Consider the following 26594-nt stretch of genomic DNA (forward strand, 5'->3'; position numbering starts at 1 on the left):
ACATCGGGTGGCATCTTTCCATACAATGTTTCTTGGACTTTACAGGATTTGGGAATGAAGAGAAATTCCATTTTTTAAATACCAACTTATTGATGGGAGATATTCTAGACGAAAGAATTCTGTACATTTGAAAGTTCCTCTGCACTGTTATTGGTGACCGTGTCTCGTGATACCAGAGGACGTGCTGAGCTTTTTCCTGATTTGTGAACATTTCCGGTTTTCTGGGCACTGATACTGCTACGCTACAGCCACGTTACTTAAACGTGCAACAAAAGAACTTTGTTAGTTTTCCAACATTTTGACACCACTTTCACATCTCTATCTTGCATATAGCGGATATGAATAAAGTCTGTAATCAGGGAAAGACTTCTGGGACACCCGGTACATTTACAGTGTATTTATGCTAAGGGAACCAAACCTAACGGGCCTAACAATGTAGGCATTCCTCGAGTAATGTGCCATAAGGGAGGCAGGAGAAGTAAGGGTCTCCCTTATCGCACAACGCTAGGACAACCTTGAACAACAAAGTAACCAAGAGCATATGGGTCCATCGTGAAATCCTCCAACCTCGATTTTGGTATAAAAATTGTCCCCCGATTCCAGGCTCCCCCTGGGGTAATTGACTTATCGCCCCCTATCGCTACCGCGGTCCCGCCTTTTTCTATAGAGTTCCCTTAAAGGCATTTTAGAACCTGCCCAACACTATTTTTACAATGAAAACATGATTTTAAAAAAGTCGAATCTTGCTGGAAATTCGCATATATATCCACGTTGAAAACCAAAGTTCGACCTGGCAATAGTGTGTGTTTACAACATGGATTAGGTTAAAGGAAATCAGATATCGTAAGTAACGTAGTAGTATTTTTTTTATTTCATAGAAATGTAACTTCAAATTGAGAAATGCACAGTGGCAATTCGAAGTGTTAAATACGTACTATTAGCGAACAATATTTTTTTTTTTACTTTCAAACGGTAAAACGCTAGGGTCGATTGTGCATTCTAGCTGAAATTTTAATACCGTTTCTTGTACTAAAGATTGGAAAATATTACTTGTGCGTTTTCCATAAATGGAATTTGCTTTTTTAAGTCCACTTTAGGCTCAAATAGGTTAATCGGGACTGGACCTGCAGTTTAAAGTGGGATTGTGCCTTCACCGGGAATCGAACCCGGGACGTCTTGATTGGCAAGAGACCTCGTTATCACTACTCTACCAAGAGGTCATGTGCTTTGCTTAAATACTTTTGTCTGTTGAGAAGTTCTAACCGCATATTTTTCCGACGCCTCCATGTGAAAAATATCATAGAACTATTTCGCTGTTCATATTTTGGTTCTTCGTGTTTCATAGATATTCTCTAGCTTACTGTATCCGCTTGTGATCCATGGTCGCTTAGCTATCAATGTCCCTGCACTTGAAATCGTTCAGTATCGCTACCTGCCTCCTGTCAAGGGAACAGGTGGCCCTCGTGAGTTACCGTATGACATCACCCTCCCCCCCCCACTTCCGGTCTAATGGGTAGGAAAGGTAGAATTTGCACGACACGATCTGATAGTCACGGAAAGCTTGCCTTCCGTGAAAAAATATCCCCCCTTCTTTTCCGATCGATATGTAAAAAGGTGGCGACTGTGGCACCAATCAATATGTCTTTGCGGGTTGGATTCGTCCCCCCCCCCCCCATTGCAGTGCGTGTAAGGTTTTCCCGCAAACGCTAGGAAAGATTACGTATAATGCGGTACTTAATTGTCGACTGTATACGCACGGAAGCTAATTGTGGCCGTCGCAAGTTCTCCAACCCCGGGCGACGCGGTATCATACAGGGTGACGCACGAATTTTTTACATATTTATAAAGCGGATTAAACATGCTTCATCTGCTCGAGCCATACATCATTCATATTGGTTTGGTTTGATTTCGTGTTTTAAGTCCACTTTATGCACAGTAAGGCTAATCGGGACTGGACCTACAGTTTAAAGTGGGATCCGAACCACTTGTGCCTCCACCGGGTATCGAACCCGGACCCCTTGATTACAAGGCAATGACGCTACCACTGCGCCATGGGAGAGGCTCATATTGCTTCTTGGAAATGACTATAGAGGTCGCATTCTCCCCGCTCGTGAGCACAGCATTCGGTGATGTCACTCACAACCACAATGGAGGATTCCATTGGCTACCGCAACACCTAAATAGATCTGAAGGCTCTCACCCATCATAGTTCTAGTCCTACTTTTAACTGTATGCCCAGTCCAGTCCCGATTGGCCTTGTGTGCAAAAAGTAGACTTAAAAACTCAAGCAAAGAAATTAAGTGTTGTCATATAAAGAATGAGGTGGTTGTGATCATCCTTCCTTTCCCAATCTTGACGTCACAATGAACGTAGCTGTGTACGAAAGCGTCGTAAGGCAGACAAAACAAACTTACTGACGATGTGTGGTTTAAGTTTCAGATCCCTGGCACAGATTGCAAAGTTCTCACGGGTGAGCCGAGTGACGTAGCCTTCCGCGTTGACCTCGTGGCCCGAAGACAAATTGGAGAGGATGCTGCATCTTGCATGCGTAATGAGTCTTGTTGACGCTTGGGATGCAACGTAATTGTCAGCCGGACCGAGTTGAGGCCGAATTTTGACACTGACACGCACCTTCTGCCGTTTGGGCTTTATGCTAGTCCGGTTACAACCCTTTTATCGGGCTTCTCAAAGGGCTTCAGAGGGTTATTAAGACCAAGCCCCTGCGTGATCTGTGGTGCAGGATTTGTTTTGATATTAGCTTGGAATGAAAAGGATCTCTTACTTGGAGATTTATTCAGGCTTCTGATGATATACAAACACTTTTAAACAGACAGTTCACCCGATTCAACTCGTAGGCCTAAACCTATTAGTTGTACCGCAGTTTAAAACCCTGGTCTTTTGATGATGAAGGAGACCGCCTTATTCAGAGTTGGGTACTGAAATATCCGCCGTGGAGTACAAGTACCCCAGCCGATCCGAAGAACGAGGCAAGATATTTCCCCAACGTCCTCTGAACCATCAGCCTTTCGGCGACCAGAAGAATGTCCCACGGGCTTACAAAGCTATTGCCCTTTTATACAAAAAAAATAGTTTACATTTTACCAAGGTAAGTCCATAGTTGTTTATGCAATCGTAGTTACATTACTTTTACAACGTTTTACAATTTTCTTTTAATTTAACAAAATACCAAAATCTTTAAAAACATCCTTTATATATGCGATATTAACAATAACTTATCTTTTAAGAAAGAAATCCAACATCTCTTAAGGAAGAAAATATTTCAACACAGATCAATACAACACAGATGCAACAGTTTGTGATTGAAAAAGCCTCTGTCGACTGGGGCGACACAGCCCTGACATTCATTTGTGTATCTTTAAGGTCACTTATGCTCATATAGGTCGATCACGACTGGGCCTACAGTTTAAAGTAGGATCCGAACTACTGTGCAATGTGATGAAACAAGAATCACCATGATTATAAGGGGACCTGTTCCGTCGTAATTTAAGGCCTGCCGATCTGCTTTGGTCCGTAGCACCAAGAACGTAGATGACGTGAGGTATATTCCATGCAGATTAAAGCAGCTGGAATGGAGAGTCCATCAGATGAACGTATGCATGATATTTGCCAGTGCTCTTAAGATATTGGATTTCTTTCGACTCCCACGATTTCAAACAAGTGAACATCGAGTGCAGAAGTCTAGTAAAGAAGACTGCATCGTCGAGCCCTGCGAACTGCAGACTGGAATGCTCACTTGGTTTAATTGGCTCTTTCGAACTACACTAGGTGACGTCACTTCCGACAAGACCGTACTTGATGGGCCTTTCTGATAGTCTGAATATATGTTAGACCACACTTGGTGACTAACCTAGCCAGCTGTAGTCACTCGTGACATTAAGTAATTCTAATGAATAAGTAAAGTATATTTAAGGGCATGCGAAACAGTTTCAGACCCTTCGAGTCAGTGTTGGCAACTTAGCTCTTTTGGGGCCAGATCTGGCTCTTTCGTGCACTCGTTTGGCTGTGAACTGGAGCGCGCGCCTCATGATGCCATCACTGGCTCCGGCCCACATAGACCAATTTTTGCCATGAGTACATTTTGCACGTGACATTGTTATATTGGCTGCGCCGCCCCACCCCCTCTTACATCCCCAGCTACTTTTTTTATAGCGCCGTGGAGATGACATAATATTGTCATCCGGGAATCCTTTATTTTCGATTTCATACATTCCGGAAAACTTGGAATAAATTGTCATTACTTTAAAGTTAACGGTAATAGCAGCGCCCCCGCCCCTTTGACGCCTAAAATTAAAATTATCCTAGGAGGAACTTTATCCAGCCTTCTAAATCTAGCTCCTTGGAAGTCAGTTTAAAGTGAAATTTAGCTTTTTATGCGCATCAGGTTTGGCAACACTGCCAGGATGGCCGTAGGAGGCAACTAGAAATGCATTGCACTTATGGGAGTATTATTTGATTTGTACTCTTATGAATATCAAACTTCCGATGGCATAGAAAAATATATCAACGAAAAGAGGGCAGTTTGAAGATGTGTTTCACAAGCGGAAAAGTCGAAACTTCCATTTGATTAGCTGCAACTTGAAGTTGAAGTTGTTTTTTTCTCTCCATAAGGAATACATGGGATTCTGAAAATTCTTACTCATAATATTTTTCAAGTATTGTGTCTAGCTTAATAATCGACATAAAAAAAACTCTTCCACTTGCAACATGGGGAGAAATTCATAGTCTTGCATATGCTCCGATTTTTTTACTAGCATTGTCCATTCCGACGAAATGGAAATAAATGCACACGTGGTGCGTAACTGTAACTCCTCACCAACTATTATCCTCTCGGTCCCTTCTGTCTCGCTCAGACGGCAAACTTTGCAGAGCCTCTGTTCAAACATGGGCTCCTCTAAATCTTAATGGATTCGGATAATTGAAGTTTATAGGGTGCTGGTTCGTAGATGTGAGATACGGGTTTAGGTTAAAGTTTTAAGATTTGAACGTCACACACAACGTTGAAGATTCGGCCTGATGTAAAGTGTTCTCGGATTCATTTAAGCGTCGAGAATGGCGTTGCTGTTCCGAGATTCCAAAATCTGGTATCCATTCTTGGAATCGGGACTCGGATACCAATTCGAGGAAATCTGTTCCGGTTAGCACTTCCGGATATGCTTTTATAAGTTAGAAATTCGTGTCACGACTAAAGTGTATCGGAACTAAACGTGAAGAAAGTACATCAGCGGATGTTTACCATATTGGGATTGATCTTGTTCGGACGTCAAACACCTCAATCTCAAAACGGGGTTTAACAATTAGAAGGTCGACCCATCTGATTGTCAATACAACTGCAAGACCGTTTTCATTTGTGTGCATGTACTTGTAAATGCCAATAACTTGAAAGTTTATTTATTTTGTTAAATGAATACACTTTTATTTTTATATATTTATGGTGTCGATTCCGAATGTGAAGTCAGAATGTATTCTAGAGGTTTCCATTTGTTTGTAACTAGGCGTCCTGATTTTCTCAAGACAGTCCTTTTTTTAGGTCCATGTCCTGCACAGCATCCTGCGAGATGTTCTGCAAATTGTTTACCTCAATATAGTCCTCCCTTTCATGATTACACAAACTTTTTTTTACATAAATTGGTGGCATACATTCATGTTCACACACGCGTGTATGTATTTATACAAGATCATGTACGCAAAATCGTAAGTTCTGTTCTGAAGTTTATAATTTTTTCTTGAAAATATATATTGCATTCGATTTGTTCATATGATATACGAGGTCGAAGTCATGACTAGAGGTACTCGTATCTGCAGGGGCACTGCGAGATTTTTCAAATGGTTTGATGTATTGATGAGGAATATGCTACAGATGGGGCAAGAGACAAATATATTCTCAGTATTGATTAATAATATTTCAATATTATTTCACGGTGCATGGATATTTTACGGGATCGTGTTTCGGCATGAATATTAAAGACGTGGAAGCTAGGAGTATAACACTTGTCTCACTGAAGAGCGGGGTCGCCGAATTTGGGCGCAGAAATCTCTATCTGCATGCACTACTTGCAAGTGATAATTTGTAGGGTTTGAATTGCGTGTTTTCAGTAATGAATAACATTTGTACAAACAAAAATCTAGGTCAATATCACGATTTTTTCCTGAAACAGAAATACTAATGAGTTTATAATCTCGAGACGCGGACGTCCAGAACATTGGACGAAGTATCGTCAAATCTCCCTCTGACAGAACGAGCAAAGCGTCAGGAAAGGAAACCAATGAAGGTAAATTTCTAGTGAGAAAAAATACAGTCTTCAATGTGGTCCGTAAAATATGGAATGCTTAAAAAGATCTTAAACTAGCACTCCGGTTTCTTCATGTATGCTTCCTTTGTATTTATGAAACTGGATTTGTTAATAAAATACATATTGGGTTGCATCAAAGAAACATTAGTTTAACTAATCTGAAAAATGAACAAGTATAGCAACAAGAGGAACGAAAAGAAGAAAATAAAAGAGAGATGTATAGAAAGAGAAGAAAACAGATTAAAGAGATCTGTATGTGAAGATAGCACGACTTTCTTTCGGCCAAACGGAGGGGGAGCACGTGACCCTCCCAGGCTCTACCTGTGTGCATCCATGGATGTCCTGCTTTTCTTTTCAGAAAATCTGATCACCCTATTGTAACAGAACTATCCAATAACCGACATTGTTACTTTATAGTACACACACACAAGTGCAATTTCTACCATTCACTGGAAATTTGTTTGTTTATCTCTGGGTTGTAGATTGACATAATAAATTGCTTTCACATTCCGATCCTTGTGAACAACATTTATATTTTCAAAATGCCGGATTTGTTTCTGTAGTTAATTGGTCAATATTTTAATGAAGTATGCCGTGTTTGGTTTCAATTTATAACTTTCTGACGTTAAAGAACTCAATTGTACAGGGTGTACCAGTCAGGAAAGTCAAGAAAAAGTCAAGAAATTGTGCCTCTGGTCAAGAAGTTTTTTATTTTTTTTAATATTATTATATACCTGTACTGGGATTTGATAAAATTGAATGTTTGGAAATCTAAAATTGTATTGATTTCCGGTTAAGATTTGTACACTATGTTTCTTAAGAATTGGATTCTTGTATGGGTGCAGTTTTGTAAAAATATTAAATAAAGTAATGTGGCCATTTCCCATCTGGGATGAAATCTGAAGCATTATTTTTACATGCGTTAATAATTAAAACAAGTTTAAATCTCATATTTAGACTACCATACGAGACACCCCCGGCGGGGGAGAACCGGAATTTTTTCCACATGTTCAAGCAGCTCCGGCGCCCACTCAGCGTCGTATAAAGTTGGTACCTGGAGGAAACTCTGGGGCGTAAAAGCAGCCAGGGGCGTGGTGCTGATCACATCACTCCCACCTTCGGCCGTGATCAAGGAAGTGTTGGGCTCTAACTCCACACCCCCTATACGCCTTCATGGCGTGGTGCAAAGCACAGGGGAGCACTTTACCTTTTTACCTAAATCAGTTTTCATCTTAACTTTGTCTTGTGGTAGGATTTTTTCATTGACTAAGAATATTTTTTTTTTTTATTTCCAACTATACCTAAGTAAGGATCTATTAAATAAATGTTAAGAAGAAAGGGGGGAAAAGGTCAAGAATTTTGGATTTGCTTTTTTGGTAGACACCCTGTTCTAACGTTTATTTTAATGTCACGCTTACGTTTTTTTCAAAATGGCATTGAATATTCTACCATTTGTGTGGCAGTTGTGTGTGTGTGTGTAAAGTCGATTTTCGCTTTTCTATCAACTTCGGTTAATCGCCACGATGAGGATGAGTGATTGATGCTTATGTCAAATTGACAATGGGACACGTGCAAAGGAAAATGCATGAACGTGCCGAGAATCAAACCCGTAATTTTCGGTGCCGAACACAGCCCGCTCTCCTATTATTCGTTTAGAAATCTATAACGTAAGAATACATTTATGTATGTAGTGATACAATTTTAACACGATCGAACAACAAGGACACGAGTTTGAAAAAATAGTCATCTCTACACATAGATAAGTTATCGGGATTGGACCTGTTCTTTAAAAGAATGATCTGGACCAGTGAAATGTGTCTCCACTGGAAATTGAATCAGATATATAGAGCAAAGTACGCACACAGAACCCAAAACGTGTCAATTGACACACGTTAACGTGCATAAACTGCAAATGATGCACTTTTTGAGTGTCAAAATACACATGGGAATGTATTAAAGGGTATTTTTATGAGATGAAGTTCAGTCTGATGCACTGAAATGCATCAGTTTGGAAGATCGGACAAGATCATTTCGAAGATAACAAAATTACATATTTAGCTGTGTTAATTCATGCATTAAAAATGAAAGTTTATCATCTTCGAAATGATCTTGTCTGATCTTCCAAATTGATGAATTTTAGTGCATCGCACTGAACTTCATCTCATAAAAATACCCTTTAATACATTCCTATGTGTATTTTGACACACTAAAAGGTGCATCATTTGCAGTTTATGCACGTTAACGTGTTATTGAAATCAAAATATATATGTGTCAATTGACACGTTTTGGGTTCTGTGTGTATATTGTCCAAGTGGTTGCAATCCGTCGACATATATAATTAGCACGTAATACATTCTATTAAGTTGTATAATGAGCTTCCAATTGACATGGAAATGTCCATTGTGATAAATTAGGTTGTGATAGCTCTATTTAGTGGTCCCAAGTTCATGCAATCACAACGGCACCGAAGAATGTCGATTGTTGGCAGAAAGTGGTTATAAAACGATGCACTAAATGTCGTTCTTAATGCACAGTAAGTTGCTAATTAATGTGAATCTGGTAGAGATGGGCCGAGACCGCTTTCAACAGATACCGATACCCATTCCAGTTCTTGAAAATTAATGTTCAGAACATTGATTAATATTAGTGTGTAAATATTGTACTTTAATTGTATGCATTAATTCACCATATTATTTTACTATGCATGTACTGTGATTATATGTAATCACACAATTTCGTTTATTCACAAGAATGGTGCTAAATATGAAGAAGCTTCGAATAATGCATAATTTCCACGATAATTAAAAGACTGCGAAAGTCTTGCACGTAATTTTTACTGTAAATAAATTGCATCCGATACTTTCAGATACATTGGTATTGGCTCAACTGTAGAGTTTGGTCTTTCAAGCGATTTTTTAAATGTTTTTCGCGAATTTCACCATTTTATTTACGCGAATGTTGCGAAAAATACCGTATACATGGAAAAACTTGCAGCTATATGACTGATTCGATAGCGAATACTTTATGTAGAGGACTGACATTGATCCACACCAGCTGGATATTTTTAAGAGGGAAGGGGAAGGTTTAGTTACAGCGTCCCTTTTATAAGTTCATTGCTTACAACTTAATCAACTAAAGGTTCTGTTTCACAGCCATTAATCTTGCACATTTCACGCTGAACGCTATGTACGAAATGTAAATCATGTTTTTATTGATTGATTTGATTCAATTTACTTCGCTATTCTGCCACTTCTGGCTAACCGCGGAGATGAAGATGGGTGATGGTGATATGATGAAATTGATGAATGGACGATCACAAAGAACACCCATGTCCAGGACGACATTCGAACCCGGGACCTTTGGTTTGAAGAGCGCTGTGCTAACCACTTCGCTGTGGAGGCTGGCATATCTCTCGTTTTAAGCAGAATAAAGGTTCACTGGGCAATATTTTTTAAATTAACAAGGTACTTTGAAGTCCGAAATAGTTACATTCTATTCATTAATTTGAGGATTGTTTCACTCAAGTTCTGTAGCGATCATCTTTATGGGTCTTATTTTTTTGAAAACTCAAATTTTGGAGGAAAGTAGCATAGAATAATTCAGGCTTCTCTTTATATTAATTTACATTATATTATTCCTGTATATTATTAATTTTTGTAGTGAGACATGAACTCGGCACATTTTCAAGAGCATCCATTTACTTGACTAAATTGCTTATCGCACATAAAGTTTACCAAGTGGAAAATTGTTCTGCAAGCTTGGCGCATTCCACAGGGAGTTTGGCATTTAACCGGGTTTGACACGGAAATGCACTGGGGACAATGTTGTTAATTGAACGGAGGACAAATCGCTAATCGAATGCTCTCATTGTTGATCTGCTTTTTTCTCAAACGGTTTAATGAAAACTATTAATCCCGTAAAATGACTGATGGACTTTCCATTCCGGTTATATTGTGCCGTTTTTACCGGACTCTTTGCTTAATCGCGGCCATGAGGATAAGTGGTTTGAGTGTATGTCCACTTTATGCGCAGAAAGGGCAACTGGTACTGGATCTACATAAAGTGGGATTCGAACAGGAACGTATATTCTAGGCTAGCTGGGCTATCTGCGAAGCCTTGACTCTAGGGAATAAAATACAGGAGAGAAATTGATCAGAAATTGTAATCAAAATTATTCATATCGGTGAGGAAATGATGGTGATTCTGGAGTTGGCAACCCTGATCTCTTATGAGTTGGCAACCCTGATCTCTTATGAGTTGGTAACCCTGATCTCTTATGAGTTGGCAACCCTGATTTCCTACGAGTTGGCAACCCTGATTTCCTACGAGTTTGCAACCCTGATTTCTTAGGACTTGGAAAACTTATTTCTATTTATAGCCGAGGACCACGTGACAGTGAGATAGCCCAGATCTTGAACTGAGTATACGCCACTGGATTCGAACCACTATGTGGGCTATTGAACCCAGGATCCTTTGATTACAAGGCGACAACAAGGATGAATAAAATTCATGAAGGGACACTCCGAAGGAATACCTACGCCCATGCCGGGACTCGAACCTGTGGACTTGACGCGCTCTTCCTTCGAGCCAACTTTCCTTCCAGTTACAGTGCTTCAAAGAGAGGATTTCGCTCAGGCGCCAAATAGTTCGCACGGACGACGCAAGATAGCGTACGGAACCGATAGCTCTCGAACAGACAAAACGAGCGGCATATGCTCGAAGCCCAGTAGTACACGTATAACCGTAATTTGTCTGTGGTTGTAGGCCATCAAATATGGATCGTGAGGTAAAAGACACAGTGAAATTGAAACAGGTGATTGTGGGCTGAAATTGCCAGGATGGATATTTTACATATAACAGGTGGCGCAAAAGTCGTCATCCTATTTTAACTGACCTTTATTTTGACATTTTGTTGTTTATGTCAGTAGTGTTTTGTCAGTAAAATAGAAGATACTCACGAAATGTATTGTATGCGAAAATGAATAAGTATACCCCACAAGAACGTGGAAAAATTGTGACAATTTTGTGACATTTTTCCGGGCAGAGTAATGTCCCGTTTTGGTGATTTGCCATGGCCGGCCAGGTCCCCCGATTTGTTCGCTCCAGATTTTTCCTTTATGGATATTTGAAGTCATTGGTTTAGGTGAATATGCCAGAGACGTTACAGCAACTAAAGGACAATATTCAGCATGAAATTGAAAACATTCCAACACCATGGAAAACGCAATAAAAAGAGCCCAAATTTGCATAAATTCGAATGGTGGTCATTTATTGGATGTTATCTTTAAAAATTGAGGACATAAAACTTACAAGTATCAATAAAAGTTTAAGACAAAAAAAAACTACTTTGTTTAATTTAAAACCCAAGCTATAGGCTAAGAAAATCAGGTGATGACTTTTGCGCCACTCTGTCACATTAAAATGATACTCTATACGATCGAGGGTTAGAGATTCGAAGAAATAGGAGCGAGCAAAAGAGGTTCCATACAGTGTTCTAGTTCCAGTGTACCCTCCCAAGTAGATGTTGCTCGAAATGAACCGCACCCTCCCGACTCCTTTACGATGAGGATTACCCCCTCACGAAGCCTCTGTGCACGCCACTGTTCAGTCTCTCCAGGAACAGAAATACACCAATGCTTCCCGTTCCGTATAAGCTTTACAGGGTGTAGCTTTGCGTACGAGATTACAAACTGTGGAGAGAGAAAAAAACGTCTGCAATTGCCCATTTAGCATGTAATGGAGGTAGAGGCGCCAGCCGGAGAGCGGCGGGGAGGCAAGAGAGGGGAGAAAGAGTGGAGGCTGAGTCAGATCAGATCCGATTGTTACGTGCATTCATGCGCAGTGCTGCCACCTCGTAATAAATATTGCTAGGCAGTTTTTTCTTCTTCCGTGAATGTCGTTCCCTAAGCTGCTCGTCAAGTCAACCTTGCAGCAGGTTTTATGTATCAATCCGCGCGAGAACTGAGCTCAGAATCTTCCGTGCCAGTCTTTCCTCAACCGCCGAGCTGCTTACATCGCAGACACTGAGAAAATCCACAGTATTGCCAACCGCACAACACATCAAAACCCGCATGCATGTCAAGTGGAATGTATTTTTGCTTCTCTTTGTCTCCTGAAACATAAAATTTTAAAAGTACTTTCTGCGCATAGATTATTTAATAAATGTGTCATTACTTAATATAAATGCGAAATATCTTCGAAACATGAGAGCGTGTGTGTATATTTCGAGCACGCAAAAATAAAAATGAACAAAGATAAAAGTAAACAACGATAGGCCCTCTTGAATTTAATGACAATTTTTTTTTTTTTGGTTTAGAAAGAAATACATTTATGAAAAACGTGGTTGCTTCGTCCGCAATACATCCGTTCCTGTAAGACACACGCAATTCAAGTTATACCACCAAAAAAACATGATTTGTTATTGGTGATATATACAATCAGGTGCATTGTCTGTCGCTATTACTCTGGTTTCAATTTATGAATCACTTCACTAAACCAGGATTCAAATCTTGGTCTGTCCATTTCTTGCGGATAATCACCCTTCCCTTTCTTTGCGCGGAACAGTAAATATACACCTTCAACAAAGCTTTCATTGCCGCCAGTGGGTGAAACAATAAGCCTCCCCCTTCCCCTCATCGTTGGTTTCTTCAGCCCTGGCGTGGTTTTGCATGCTGGTATCCTTCCATGTTTTATTCCCCCTTCCCCCACCCACCGAGTTGAAGGACGTCTCGTCCAAATAATAAACATGTTTCTTCTCACTGCGATATCTTTTAATACCGCGGAGATTCTTTTGTCGTCAAAAAACAAACAATCGTTTCCTCTTGCTAAACTCAAACAGCAAATCATTCAACACCCGTGATACAATTCGTGCGCACATTGACGGCAAATCACCTCACGCCCTGTTTTACTTTGATCTTGTTGCCGCAAGGAGGATTATGCATTCAAAACAACTTGCTTGTCTTTGAAGAAAATTTCCCTTCGGACGAAGTCCAAAATAACATTAGGGTAAAACCGCGCGCTGAACAGTAGATTCAGCCATTCTCGCCGCTCTACAATAAACATAGGGTTAAAAGAGTGGGATGTGCAACACTGGTATCGCCGATTGCACGCGTTCTGCAACGCATTCAGTCTCGCTCGACTCGCTCTAAAGTTTCAGTGTCTCTTCAACGCACTACACATTGCAGTTGGCGAATCTACGGTTCTAAGTTCGTCTGCACAGTGATTGCAACCAATTAAGTCCATACCTGCTAATGGATGTACTATTTTGTCTGTATATTACAAATTAAATAACTGTTTTCTTGCAAGTATGCAGTTGTGTCGGAATAGAACCCGTCTCAGTGGAACTATGTTCTTGCGCGCACGTTTGGAACTACATATGCGAAAACCTGCTGCAAGGTTGACTTGACGAGCAGCTTAGGTAGCAACAGCCTACGCTTATATGATCTTACTGCATGCGATTTGTGGCGAGCGTCGACCAGTGGAGCGGCTCGTTAGGGCAAGGGGGGAAAGTCAGTGTCGCAAAAACTATATTATTTGCATTTCTATTATTTTACGCCGTATTTCTGTCACTTTGGCTAATCGCGGCAATGAGGATGAGGCGAAGGGTCACTCACACATGTGAAGGCTGTAACTCGAACCCTGGAACTTTGTTGGAGAAATGGAGAGTCGACCACCTACCACACACGGACACCTATCGGTGTAAAAATATCTCCCCTCTGCTGTTATGATGGAATGATTGTTTTTTTACTTCGCTTTTCTGCCACTTTTGGGGTCCAGTCCCTTACCAGAACTGAAATGGCATAACTGTAATACCGTATAACTGAAATATTAAAATAATGTGACTGAAGTTAAGAGCCGAGGCTGTACAGGGGCACTCGGCACACATAAGGATAAAACACAAGACAACACACACACAGTCCTACGAAGATTATACTGGCCATAGGTCCAGACGCCAGAGCCTCGTTAGTCTGCAAAATGCAGTCCAGGTTGTACTATGTGGAAGTGAGGTTAACAATTGAGTGTAAGTGGAAGGTAACCCCTCACACCCCACTTTTGGCTAATTGCCAAGTTGAGGGTGAGTGATGATATGAATAAATTGCTGAGGAGACCCACAAAGGATATCCATGTCCACACCGTGGTTCAAACCCGGTAGCTGTGGCGTCGTAGCCCTCCGCCACGGAGACCTATATACTATATGCCTAAATACATCTGTGCCGAATATACTATATGCCTAAATACATCTGTGCCGAATATACTATATACCTAAATACATCTGTGCCGAATATACTGTGTGCCTAAATACATCTGTGCCGAATATACTGTGTGCCTAAATACATCTGTGCCGAATATACTGTGTGCCTAAATACATCTGTGCCGAATATACTGTGTGCCTAAATACATCTGTGCCGAATATACTGTGTGCCTAAATACATCTGTGCCGAAGTTTCTAGAGTTTATGGGGGAAGAAATTATCCTTGCACTGTGCACATTTGATTTTTTCGATGTTAGCTTGCTAGTCTAGGATGGTTGATTTAAAGTTGGCTTCGCTATAGAGCTTTACGTCCAGTCCACCTTGACTAGTGACAGTAAGAATGCAAACATTTAAGTCCTTGTTTATATTCGTTGTAGAAAGAATCTATTTCTGGTAATTTCGTAGAAGCTTCCAAACCAAACTTCTTCCGTACCATATTCTCTATCCTATCTAATGGTAACGTCGTCGGCTTGTAATCAAGGGGTCCCGGGTTCGATACCCGGTGGAGGTACGGTGGTTCGGATCCCACTTTAAACTGTAGGTCCAGTCCCGATTAGCCTTTCTGTGCATAAAGTGGACTTAAAACAACAAATCAATCAATCATCTCTTCCTATCTTGTCTACTTCTTTCCTGTAACTCCAGTGTTGCAGGCCAGCGAGGATCTGGCGCCAACGTCTTTATAATCCTCTGTGGTTGGTTGTGTTAGTTCCTTCATCCCTTTCGTCTTATCACCATTCGTATCCATCGTCACGATTAGCCAAGAGTGGAAGAAAAACGACGTAAAATAATCAGATCTGTGAGCCAATCGTCTCTCCGTCTTTTCCCCTTCTCTCTTGTCTCCCCCCCCCTTCAGTCCGTGTTTTCTAGGCCCTTAGCAAGGGGGTACGCTGGAAGGACTGAAGACAGCCGGCATTGAAAGCTTTTTAAAGATGACAGAATATGCTATGGAGAAATTTACACTTGGCCGAGATAGGGTCAGAAAACATACAAGGTGTTACTCGACCCTTGTTCCCATTGAAGATTTTCAAGTGATCAAGACACCTAGATACGTCATTTGCGGGGTCACCACGTTAAAATAAATGTCACCATTCAACCCTGTACATGCCTGTTCGACCACGTCACGAATAAATCTCTATCATTAATCCTTTTCGATTTATGAGTGATACGAAGTTACAGACTTACCCTGTATATAGATATATATTTTAACATTACGCTTAGTTACTGACATTCTCAACTTGCCCCGAAATGTTTTTTTTTCTTCTTCTGTGATTATAAAAAAATACAATCGTGCGGCGCGCCGCTGTTATCGTTGTTAGTTTTAATGAAATTGTTGCCATTCGCTGACTTTTACGATTGAATTGTTGTTTTAAGTCCACTTTATGCACAGAAAGGCTAATCGGGACTGGACCTACAGTTTAAGTGCGATCCGGACCACTGTGCAATGTGCCCCCACCGGGTATCGAACCCGGAACCCCTTGTTTACAAGGCGACGACGCTAGCACTACGCCATCGGTGAGGCCTTAACGCATATTTGAATATTTAATGTTGTTTTCTTTGTTTTCTCAATTCAAAATTTGTAGGATGTAAATCTCTCAAATCATGGGAAATGAAGAAAATATCGAAGAACACTTATATAACGTGAGTGCTTGGCAGTGTGTGTAGTGGGACGCTAAACCACAATCCTGCCTAAGATGCCAATATATCTGTGTACGGGGCTCTTCTTTTCTCTCCCTTTCTATCATCTCTCTCTCGCCTCTATCGTGTCTGTTTTCTCTCTCGGTAATTCCTCAAATACGTGTGTTCATATCGTCCCACGACGTTCGTTACTCTCAACGGAGATGTTGCACCATCTCGCCAAAAACATTGATTTCCGAGTAACCGAGGATTCTGAGAAAACAGCTTAACTGTCACCATCTGTTCCACACTTCCAGCGAGCTTTAATCGTATTGCTTCGCCATTTCAATTTCCGACCACCGTTTGAACCGGTCGTCACCGAGCCAATTCGCAATTCCTGGAAATAGCCACTGTTCATCTCCCAACGAAATTGCACCGGCGTAGGTAGTACGTGTAGTTATGAAACTATATTTTGGCGAATCTACAAATTGCTACCCAGATTTTGAAGAATATTTATCTTTTGCTTGCGAATGGTTTGACAGATTTCGGTTTTTGCCTAGCGGTCTGCGTGACACTTAGCAGAGCTAACAGTCCAAAGTTCAAAGACAGAGATAAGGTATAACATAGATATTGTTCTTTTAATCTGATTAATCGTCTACTACAGTAGAATACAGTAGTGCCAACTTAAAAAAAAGAAACATTGTGTGGGCTCAACTGAAAGACTTATTTATAATTTTACACGAAAAATGTAATGTCATAACCAACTTACATGGTTCATTACACGTATTAACTCTCATAACATCTATTAGCTCGCGGATATATTTTGTTTAGTTTGTTAATTAATGAAATTTCCAGTAAATAGTAAAACAGTAGACTCAATGTTTAAAAAGAAGAAAAGAACAGTACCAAGATAAGCGGAGTTCAGTTTCACAATATCATTACTTATGTACATTTTTTAAGGTTTGTGATAAAAGGCAAATATTTGGTTTGAGATATTGTTGAACTGATTCAATAGTTTATGGAATAATCAACTTAAAAGTATATTTATATATATATATCATTGTTTTTATTCGGCTGGGGAAGTATTTCAAATCAAATTTGATTAATAATGCTAATTAGCAATTGTTATTTATATTTTGTATTAGTAATGTATAAAATGTAATACATTGTAATGTAACATGACGTTTCCTATACCAATCTTGTAATTAGTGTTACATGTATGGTGTGAGAGCCTGGGAGTTGCAGCGTGAAAGGTTTCCTTGCTCCGTGTTTTATGTGTAGGCACTCTGAGGGAAACTTCGTGGAGTAGGATACATCTTAGCTTTCCATGAATAATCTTATAGCTATAGCAATATAGTACAGAATATACAATAGAAAAAAAACATATATTTCAGTAGTTGGCAACCATTGGACAAGAAGCATATGAATCAGTGATTCCATAAGTAGTCTACCACTTAAATGGCATTAGACAAATTCCTAAGTAGGCTTGAGCGTCACCGACCCACATAAGTTGTCGTCAATGGCAGAATATATTTTCACGCATTCCACAATCTTTTTGTTCGCCCTCCCAGATATAGTCTCCTTGTATTCGTGCGATCTCAGTTCGAATTCACAGTGCAGAGACATTCCACTTGGTTTAGGCTCAAACCAAACTGTATGTCCAGCAGGAGCGTATATTCTAGGCTATCTGCGAAGCCTGAAGTCTAGAGAATAAAATACAGGAGAAAAATCGATCAGAAATCGTAAATAATATTATTCATATCAGTGAGATGATGATGCTGATTTCCCATGAGTTGGCAACCTGATTTCCCATGAGTTGGCAACCTGATTTCCCATGAGTTGGCAACCTGATTTCCCATGAGTTGGCAACCTGATTTCCCTATGAGTTGGCAACCTGATTTCCCTATGAGTTGGCAACCTGATTTCCCTATGAGTTGGCAACCTGATTTCCCTATGAGTTGGCAACCTGATTTCCCTATGAGTTGGCAACCTGATTTCCCTATGAGTTGGCAACCTGGTTTCCCATGAGTTGGCAACCTGGTTTCCCAGGGGTTGGCAACCTGGTTTCTTATGGGTTGGCAACCTGGACTCAGTATACGCCACTGATGTCCAGTCCCGATTAGCCTATTTGAACCAAACTTTTCACTATTCTTTTCTTTGAGAAAAGAAGTGATTGAAGTATGACCCCACCCCTAAGCTTATTTTTTTTTCACCCAGCTAGGTCCCCAAAGTAAGATATCATGCTCTTTGATGTCACGCCATGCCGAAAAGGAATTTTTTAAAACGTTAGGAGACCATTAAGTGTTACTTTTTCGTCTGCAACCGCTTGCTTCTTTGTATATAGAGTATGTGTGAAAAAATTCCCTCTTTTTATGATTGACAGAGAGCGTCACGGGAGTTCCAGATACGAGCAGCTTTCTCCCCTCGCCTCTTCCGGGGACCTTAATAGTCCCCAATCTGGTTGATATCGGTGGCAGAAGAATCGATGGGGAAGAAAAATGAGGAGTTTAATACCCTGCCATCTGACGGCGAACGAGAGAATCAACTGTGCTTTGGCGGGACGCCAAATGTACATGGTGGTTCTCCATTAAGAGTCCTGGAGTTTTTTTTTCTCTTGTTCTTTTTATTCCATGGTGACAAAAAAAGTTGGGGAGACCCGTAACTGCTTTCTTTTCTGGTCCTTAACTTCGTATGTCATTATTTTCTTTCATTTTAAAATATTTATTAATTCGGGTTCGTCTCAATACAGGTCAATTGTTCCCAGGCGCACTTGTACGGAACAACAAACTTTTTTTTTATCGCGTGTACAACTACGAGGAAAAGTGGAATGCATTACATAATTATTAAAACAATCTGTTCGTTGGAAAAATAATTTTGAATATGAATCAACAATTCTTATCCTTACATCCAGGCAATCTGAAATGCACAACTAATTGACATATTGCATACAGAGCAAGGATATACAGGCGATGGCAAAACTGTAGTGTTTCTCTTCCTTTGTTTTAGTATTTGAATTTGAACTTTTGGATGCGTCAGCACTTAACGGTTATTTTGCACCCGGCACGTTGTACGGGGTCCAGCCCCTTACCTTACCTAAATTAACTGTAATGTTGTTAACTAAAGTATTAAAACATTCCGACTTCGGTTAAAAGTTGAGGTTGTAAAGGAGCACTCAGCACACACAAGGACAAGACAGACGCCAGAGCCTCGTTAGTCTGCAAAATGCAGTCCAGGGTGTACAACGTGGAAGTGAGGTTGACAATTGGGTGTCATACGTGCAAGGATCACCCCTTATACCCCTATTTTAGTATTTATTAATGCTAGTTGAGAAAGCGAATTAGAAAACAAATACAATATAATATCCTAAGCATGGGTAGTATAGTGTTGTGCGCCCCTTATACCTGGCTTCTTGCGTTGCTTGGGTGAGTGGACAATGCAAAAACCATTGGAGACACATCAGTCAAGAACTATCACAGTCAGGAGCCAGAAACGATCTCGATTGAGGCACATTACTATAGTTCGGATCCAGTGGCGTATACGGAGTCAAAGGTCTGGGCTATCTATGTCACAAGGTTCTAGGTTATGAATAGAAATAAGTTTACCAGCTCCTAAGAAATCAGGTTGCCAACTCATAGGAAATCAGGTTGCCAACTCATAGGAAATCAGGTTGCCAACTCATAGGAAATCAGGTTGCCAACTCATAGGAAATCGGGTTGCCAACTCATAGGAAATCGGGTTGCCAACTCATAGGAAATCGGGTTGCCAACTCATAGGAAATCAGGTTGCCAACTCATAGGAAATCAGGTTGCCAACTCCAGAATCACCATCATCATATCACTGAATTTTATTTACAATTTCTGATCGATTTCTCGCTTGTATTTTATTCTCTAGACTTCAGGCTTCTCAGATAGCCTAGAAGATATGTGCCGGTGGAGGCACATAGTGGTTCGGATCCCACTTTAAACTGTAGGTCCAGTCCCGATTAGCCTTACTGTGCATAAAGTGGACTTAAAACATCAAATCAATCCAGTCCTACTTTAAACGTTAGGTCCACTCTATATTAGCCTCCCTATCCGAGCGTAGACTTTAATGAAACGCTGATGTTGATCTAGCGTTTGTTTACAAGATTATTGGTCAAATAACAGTATGCGACTTTCGGGAAGGAGGAGGCTGCTTTCAACTGTTTCGCAACTTGTCGACCTCAGTGGCGGAGTGGTTATCTCAGCGCTCTACGACGCCAGAGGATCCGGGTTCGAATCCCGGCATGGATGTTCTTAAGAGAACATTTACGTCATATCATCACTCATCCTCATCTTCGCGATTAGCTGCAGAAAAGCCGGTAAAATAAACCAAATCAAACAATGTTTCGTAACCTTAATCTAGTTTTGGGACCGAGGTTGATGGGAATTTGCTCAGACCGATTGTAAACATAGGATGGAAATGAGTGCCAGAATACACGTAACGATGACGTCAGAGCTCTGCTCCCCTTCCCATTTTTTCCTACCACTTTGCGAAAGGGGGGGGGGGACGTTTATGAGAGTCTGCAGGATCGTGATTGCCAGCTTCTCTCGCCCCTCCGGAAAGCGTTTTTACACCACGCACGTACTACCAGCCGGGGCTCCGCACAAATTCCTCTTTTCTATTGCCACGGCTACAGATGTCCGTCTACGCTGGTTGATCTTTAGGACGAAACGGAGTAATTTTATTGGTTCCTCTGCCTCGCTGCTTTGCAGAAGAGAATGCCTCTTGCACGTTGGCACTGGTGTCGAAACATTGGGTGGTCTGTGCTGGATTCCATAACCGATATTCTTCGATTAAGGAATATTTTTAAGTCTTCAAACATGAGTTCCCACCGAAAATATGAGCGTGACGCTTTACAGTTATAGCATAAGTTTTTAAGCCCACTTGAGGCTCAGATGGAAATCCTGGGGCGGAACAACAATCTCGGCTTCAACCCCCTCCCCCTCCAAAATTTTCCGGGGGATAGAGTTTTTGGTAAAACAACGAAACGAAAAGTGAGCAGTTAGTTGTGACTTCGAATATGCTTTGCTAAGGATAATATCGAAAACGCACACAAAGTAGTGTGACTCTCTATCTTTGAAAAGCCCGCGCCCGTGGCGTAGTGGTTAGCACATCGCGCTACGACGCCAGGGGTCCCGGGTTCGAATCCCGGCCTCGGCATGGATGTTTGCGAGGGTCGGTTCATCATGTCATCCCTATCCCCATCTTCGCAAATTAGCCAAAAGTGGCACAAAAAGCGAAGTAAAATGAAGCAAATCAATCAATCTATTTTTGAAAAGATCATTAACAGATCTACACCAAAAATAGCAATATACACAGCACAGTAAAAGTAAAACAAGAATGCAAGACAAATATAAGTTTTAAATTTAATTGATTTATATTAATAGAAAGCAAATACTAAACAAAAACTATTTCGTTATTTATTGACATCTTGGACCAGTTAGTAAAGAAATTAGTTTGGTGCTTTATAACACGTATCTGATATGTACATAAAAGTTAACCGGAAGACGCCGCCATGGTATTTGTGTATTTCATCTTGTGACGTCACGGCCTCCCCCAATGCAATGGCGTAGTGGTGACGCCGTCACCTTATAATCAAGTGGTTCCGTGTTCGATACCTGGTAGAGGCACATAGCCTTTCGGATCCCACTTTAAACTGTAGGTCCAGTCCCGAATAGCATATCTGTGCATAAAATGGATGCAACAATCAAAGAATTATTGTCACATCGCATTTATGCCTCTCTAGGCTGACAGGGGATGAACTGTGTAAATTTGTGACGACACGTTCGAGTCTCGAACCCGGAATCTTACGGAGCTAAATCGTGAGACTGCCCACTTCCATTTAACAGCACATAGTAGGACCTGCACGATAGCGTGGTGGTAATGTACCGCCTTTAATCAAGAAGCGACCTAGGAGGCGAGGAAGCATGTTCCTTAAGCTTTGCCCACTTTTGGAAACCTTTCTTGCTCAGCAGTTTGATGTCGCTGATCCAGTTCCAGGATCGTATATTCTAGGCTAGATAGACTATCTGCGAAGCCTGAAGTCTAGAGAATAAAATACAGGAGAAAAATCAATCAGAAATTGTAAATAAAATTATTCATATAACTGAAATGATGATGGTGATTCTGGAGTTGGCAACCTGATTTGTTATGAGTTGGTAAACTTATTTCTATTCATAGCCTAGGACCACGTGACATAATGAGGTAGCCCATATCTTGGACTCAGTATACGCCACTGGCAGAGGCGTAGCTGCAGAACTGAGCGGTGCGTTCATTATTGATGCTCTGCAGGCCCCCACCACCAAACAGCGTTCGAGTCCTCCTCCTTCACGAATTAGTAGCGAATTCCGTGGCTCGCTTGAAACATGCATGGAACGCAACGTTGTGTATCCCGCAATATGTCGCCTGGTTTCTTCGCTTCGACCGAGCTGCGTGTTTAGGGGAAAGATGTTTCTTTAAGCCGGCTTCAGACGAAAGCATTTCCTTCAACATTTTTGCTAGCATAAATGCTGTCTATGTAAATGTTTCCAAAAATCTTATATCAAATAGCACTTTGCAGGAAAGCATTTCATGGAACATTTCGGTTAGCTGTTGAGATTACATTGTATGATACATACAGCACGATAGGCACATGGAGTTACACCATATATGGCGAGTGGGGGGTGTTTACAATTGGAAAAAAACTAAAATATTCTTCCATACGTGTACAGTAAACGTTGTAAAGTATATATTTAATCAGCGCCATTCTTCTCTACCTAAAACTGTTTCATACGAAGCGTAATTCCTCTCGGTTGAATAATTATCGTGTTTTAAAAATGTGAAGTGATGCGTTGTTTAGATCTCACGCGGCCGCCATTACAACTACGCTCGTGACGTAGAGGTCGCTTCTGATTGGTTACGCTACGAAAAATGTTACGGACCGAGCCTATCCTTGAGAAATGCCATGAAATATGCCACGGAATCTGAAATGCTATAAGATTTCTCACTTTACACGGTAGCTTTTTGGTCATGGCGTAAATGCTAAGAAGAAACGCTGCTTTCGTATAACGCGGGCCTTAGTTACAGGCAGGTCTGTGAAGGCGATGGAAAAACTCATCTTTGGACGGGGAGGGGGAGGGGGGTGAAAACGATGCTAGACATGATAGTTGTCCGTTTGTCTTCAATTAGAACGAGAAAATATTGTTTTCATTTTCCTTTTTATCCTTTTTGCTTGGATTTATGGTCATTGTTTAGTATTTTTCCAGCTTTTTATTGTATTTTTTATCATTATTATAGTTTTCTTAAACTGTATTTTGATCCTTCTTGGATGCCTCATGCGTTTTATCACATCTTCAGAAAATCCACAACGGTAACTTGACTGGCTTCCGTGCCGGAGTGGTTATAAATACACGCTGCGAAGTCAGAGGTCCTAGGTTCGACCCCTAGTCAAGTCGTGGACCATTATATTTGTCCCACCACGCATATCATGATTTATCTCATCGTAAGAGCTGCAACTAAAGCTCGCAGCTCATTCAAAAGGAAAATACACGCATGATGTAGACTTGATTCATTAATTAGGTTTATCTTAATTCGCTTTTTTGCCACTTTTTGCTAATTGCGATGTAGATGAGTGATGAAATTAATGAGGGTAGACTCACAAGAAACACCCATGCTCATCCCAGGATTCGTACCGCGCTGTGCTAACCACTCCGCCACGGATGTCAGCTTAAATTAAGCTGTAAACAGTATAGGTTTCTGTTGCCTTGCAACACAATTATGTTTCCGTGTACAAGAATAGCAAATATTTTGTAAAACTAAATATGCTGACCAAGGCAGTAATTTAATTTTATTAAAAACATAAACTAAAACGTAACGTTACGTTACAGAGTCTGATGAAGACCTTGCTAGAAGGTTGAAACGTTACGTTTTAGTTTATGTTTTTAATAAAATTAAATTACTGCCTTGGTCAGCATATTTAGTTTTTCATAATCATGGAAACAAGGCTTAATGGTGTTAAAATATTTTGTGTAGAAATATATACAATATACCGATAACAAACTATCATTCTAAAAAAAATATATTGAAATTCAGTTACAAAAACTGTAAAACAAATATGTAGTATTAGGATATAAGCCTAATTCCTTTCTTATTTGAAGTTAGAATTACGAAGGCAGTCTGCTGCCACAAGCAGCTTTTCAAATACGGAAAAAGAACGTCTATGGTCTTGAGTTACACGAGAAGTAAGGTAACATAATACATTCTATTCTCCCAATTTAGCACAAACAACAGATTAGTAACAAAAAAAAAACTTCTATATATAGACTATACAAAGGAAAGGAATGATCGGAAAACACCTTAAACATAGCAAAAGAAATGTCTATATTTATAGCCACCGCCGAAAACCATATAACCACTTTATACATGGTTTTTCTTTAAAAATCACAAACTGCGATTTAAATTTTAAAAAATCGATGAAAAGACACTAAGAATATTTTTTTATCCTCCCTGGTGTTAGCAGTTGCATGGTGTTTCCTTTACAAACATTATCCTTTACAAACATTACACAGCGCACAACAATGAGAAGGGTATACTGCGACAGCGGTCAGTAAAAGCAGGGCGAATATTCCCGCCAAATTATCCACGCATCTCATGCATATTAATATCATCGAGTATGGAGCGTCATGTGGGACGTGTAATACAAAATGTGCGTGTGTCGATCGCGGTGTTTGCCCGTTAATTGCGTGTTGACAAGTGCGTTTACGTGGTTCTCGCTTTTGTAGCGTTATTTGTTTTTAATCGTAAAAAATACAAGTTATTTTAATGCACCGTTAATCGATTTGAAATGACAGCATTTTTCCCACTGCAGTACAAGATTTATTCCATCATATCAGTTTCACAAGAATGCAATGAGAGCCGTATGTTATTTCCTGAGGATGAATAAAGACATAAATATTAGGTTGAAAAGGTTTTCTAGGTTACAAACTTTGTGTTTTCTGTTTCATTATTTCACGTTGCTTTCCTGGTGATGAAAGGTAGTTACATGAATACGAGGGCTGTTCAACAAATATAAATACCTCTCATTCTTATGACAGGTCTTGTTACGTTATTTACTGAACACCCCTCGTATATCAGACACATTTGCAATTCCTTTTCTCCAATAGAGATTTCAATCTATAGGTCCGCATGATTGATTACAAAATGAAAATAAATCACCCTTTTTTTCAAAATAATATATTCAATGTAATATGAACATAGTAATTTTTAGAAAAATCATTGTATTTATTAGTAACATTTTATTTACGAGGAATGCAACTGTATTAAGCATGCGCATTGTTACGTGAATTTAAGTAAAATGTCTTCAAAGAAATAGATTAAGTGACAATCACTTATGCTCACTTTTAAAAGAAACATGTTCAAATGGAATTATCCTACGTATCGATAGGTTACTGATGGAAAAGTGACTCTAAGTTTCTGGTCACAAAGTACAATATTTTCTCCTTTGTGTCAAGTTGGTAAAATATAATCAATCACTTGAAGATGTGAATAGAAGTATTTTTTACCTGAAAGTAACAGTTTTATTTGTATCATGATGTAATTAATCGTTGAAAATAAACTGATGAATATTATTTTTTTACTCTTTCTCCATAATTAGAAATATGTTATGTACTATTATTATTATGCACATATTACCGTGATAATTAGAAATCATATATTACATACATATATATGCATCCACTTTGGATCGAACCCGAGACCTCTTAGTTACAAGGCAACGGCGTTACCACTCGTTCTTCTCGAAATAAGTAGAAACTTAAATGCAACATAGAGAACATGCATTAACTTTAACAGCGTCTAGGTGTCATTCAAGTAAACAGCTGTTCTTAACGTTATTTTCAACGCTACAAACCCTCTAAAAACGGCATTTTGTCGCTCGGTGTATGCAACCACGCTTCACAGGTTCAAAGTTACCACTAATGGGTTAATTTTGCAATTGAAGTAAACCTATCCATAATTTTCTAACACTAATTTCTACACGAGACAGAGACTTATCTGTACTATCCCTCGGTATCCCTTCAAGGAAGCATGCGATTTTCCAAACTCTGTCTGTAGACTTAATCCTAATTCGTAAATTGCGAAAATTTTGAATATTTCCAAGACTTAGGCTTGGACGTCCTATGAATCTAATACTAAAACTGTACATTTTTCTTGTCTTCGCAGCTTTTTAGACGATTTGGACCGACTGGGTGCCAAGGACTACCAGCCGACAGAACAGGACATCTTGCGGACGCGAGTCAAAACGACTGGCATCGTTGAAGTCCATTTCTCTTTTAAAAATTTAAATTTCAAGTAAGTATTTTTTCTGTATTTCTAACTTATTATTGCACGTTTATCAGTTATTTTCTGTCATTGGTGTCATT

At 40.0% G+C, this 26594-nt stretch overlaps 1 protein-coding gene across 2 annotated transcripts in view; it reads left to right on the forward strand.

Annotated features, from left to right (window-relative positions):
• Positions 1–26594, forward strand: part of Galphao (G protein alpha o subunit) — a 285136-nt gene that overhangs the window by 220618 nt on the left and 37924 nt on the right. For both annotated transcript variants that reach the window (XM_083138944.1, XM_083138943.1), the window contains exon 5: positions 26395–26523. In XM_083138944.1, coding sequence (XP_082995070.1) covers positions 26395–26523 — 129 coding nt within the window. The remainder of the gene's footprint in view (positions 1–26394; positions 26524–26594) is intronic.

Source organism: Lepisma saccharinum, chromosome 17 (assembly GCF_977018435.1).
Source record: "Lepisma saccharinum chromosome 17, izLepSacc3.1, whole genome shotgun sequence".
Lineage (NCBI taxonomy): Eukaryota > Metazoa > Arthropoda > Insecta > Zygentoma > Lepismatidae > Lepisma > Lepisma saccharinum.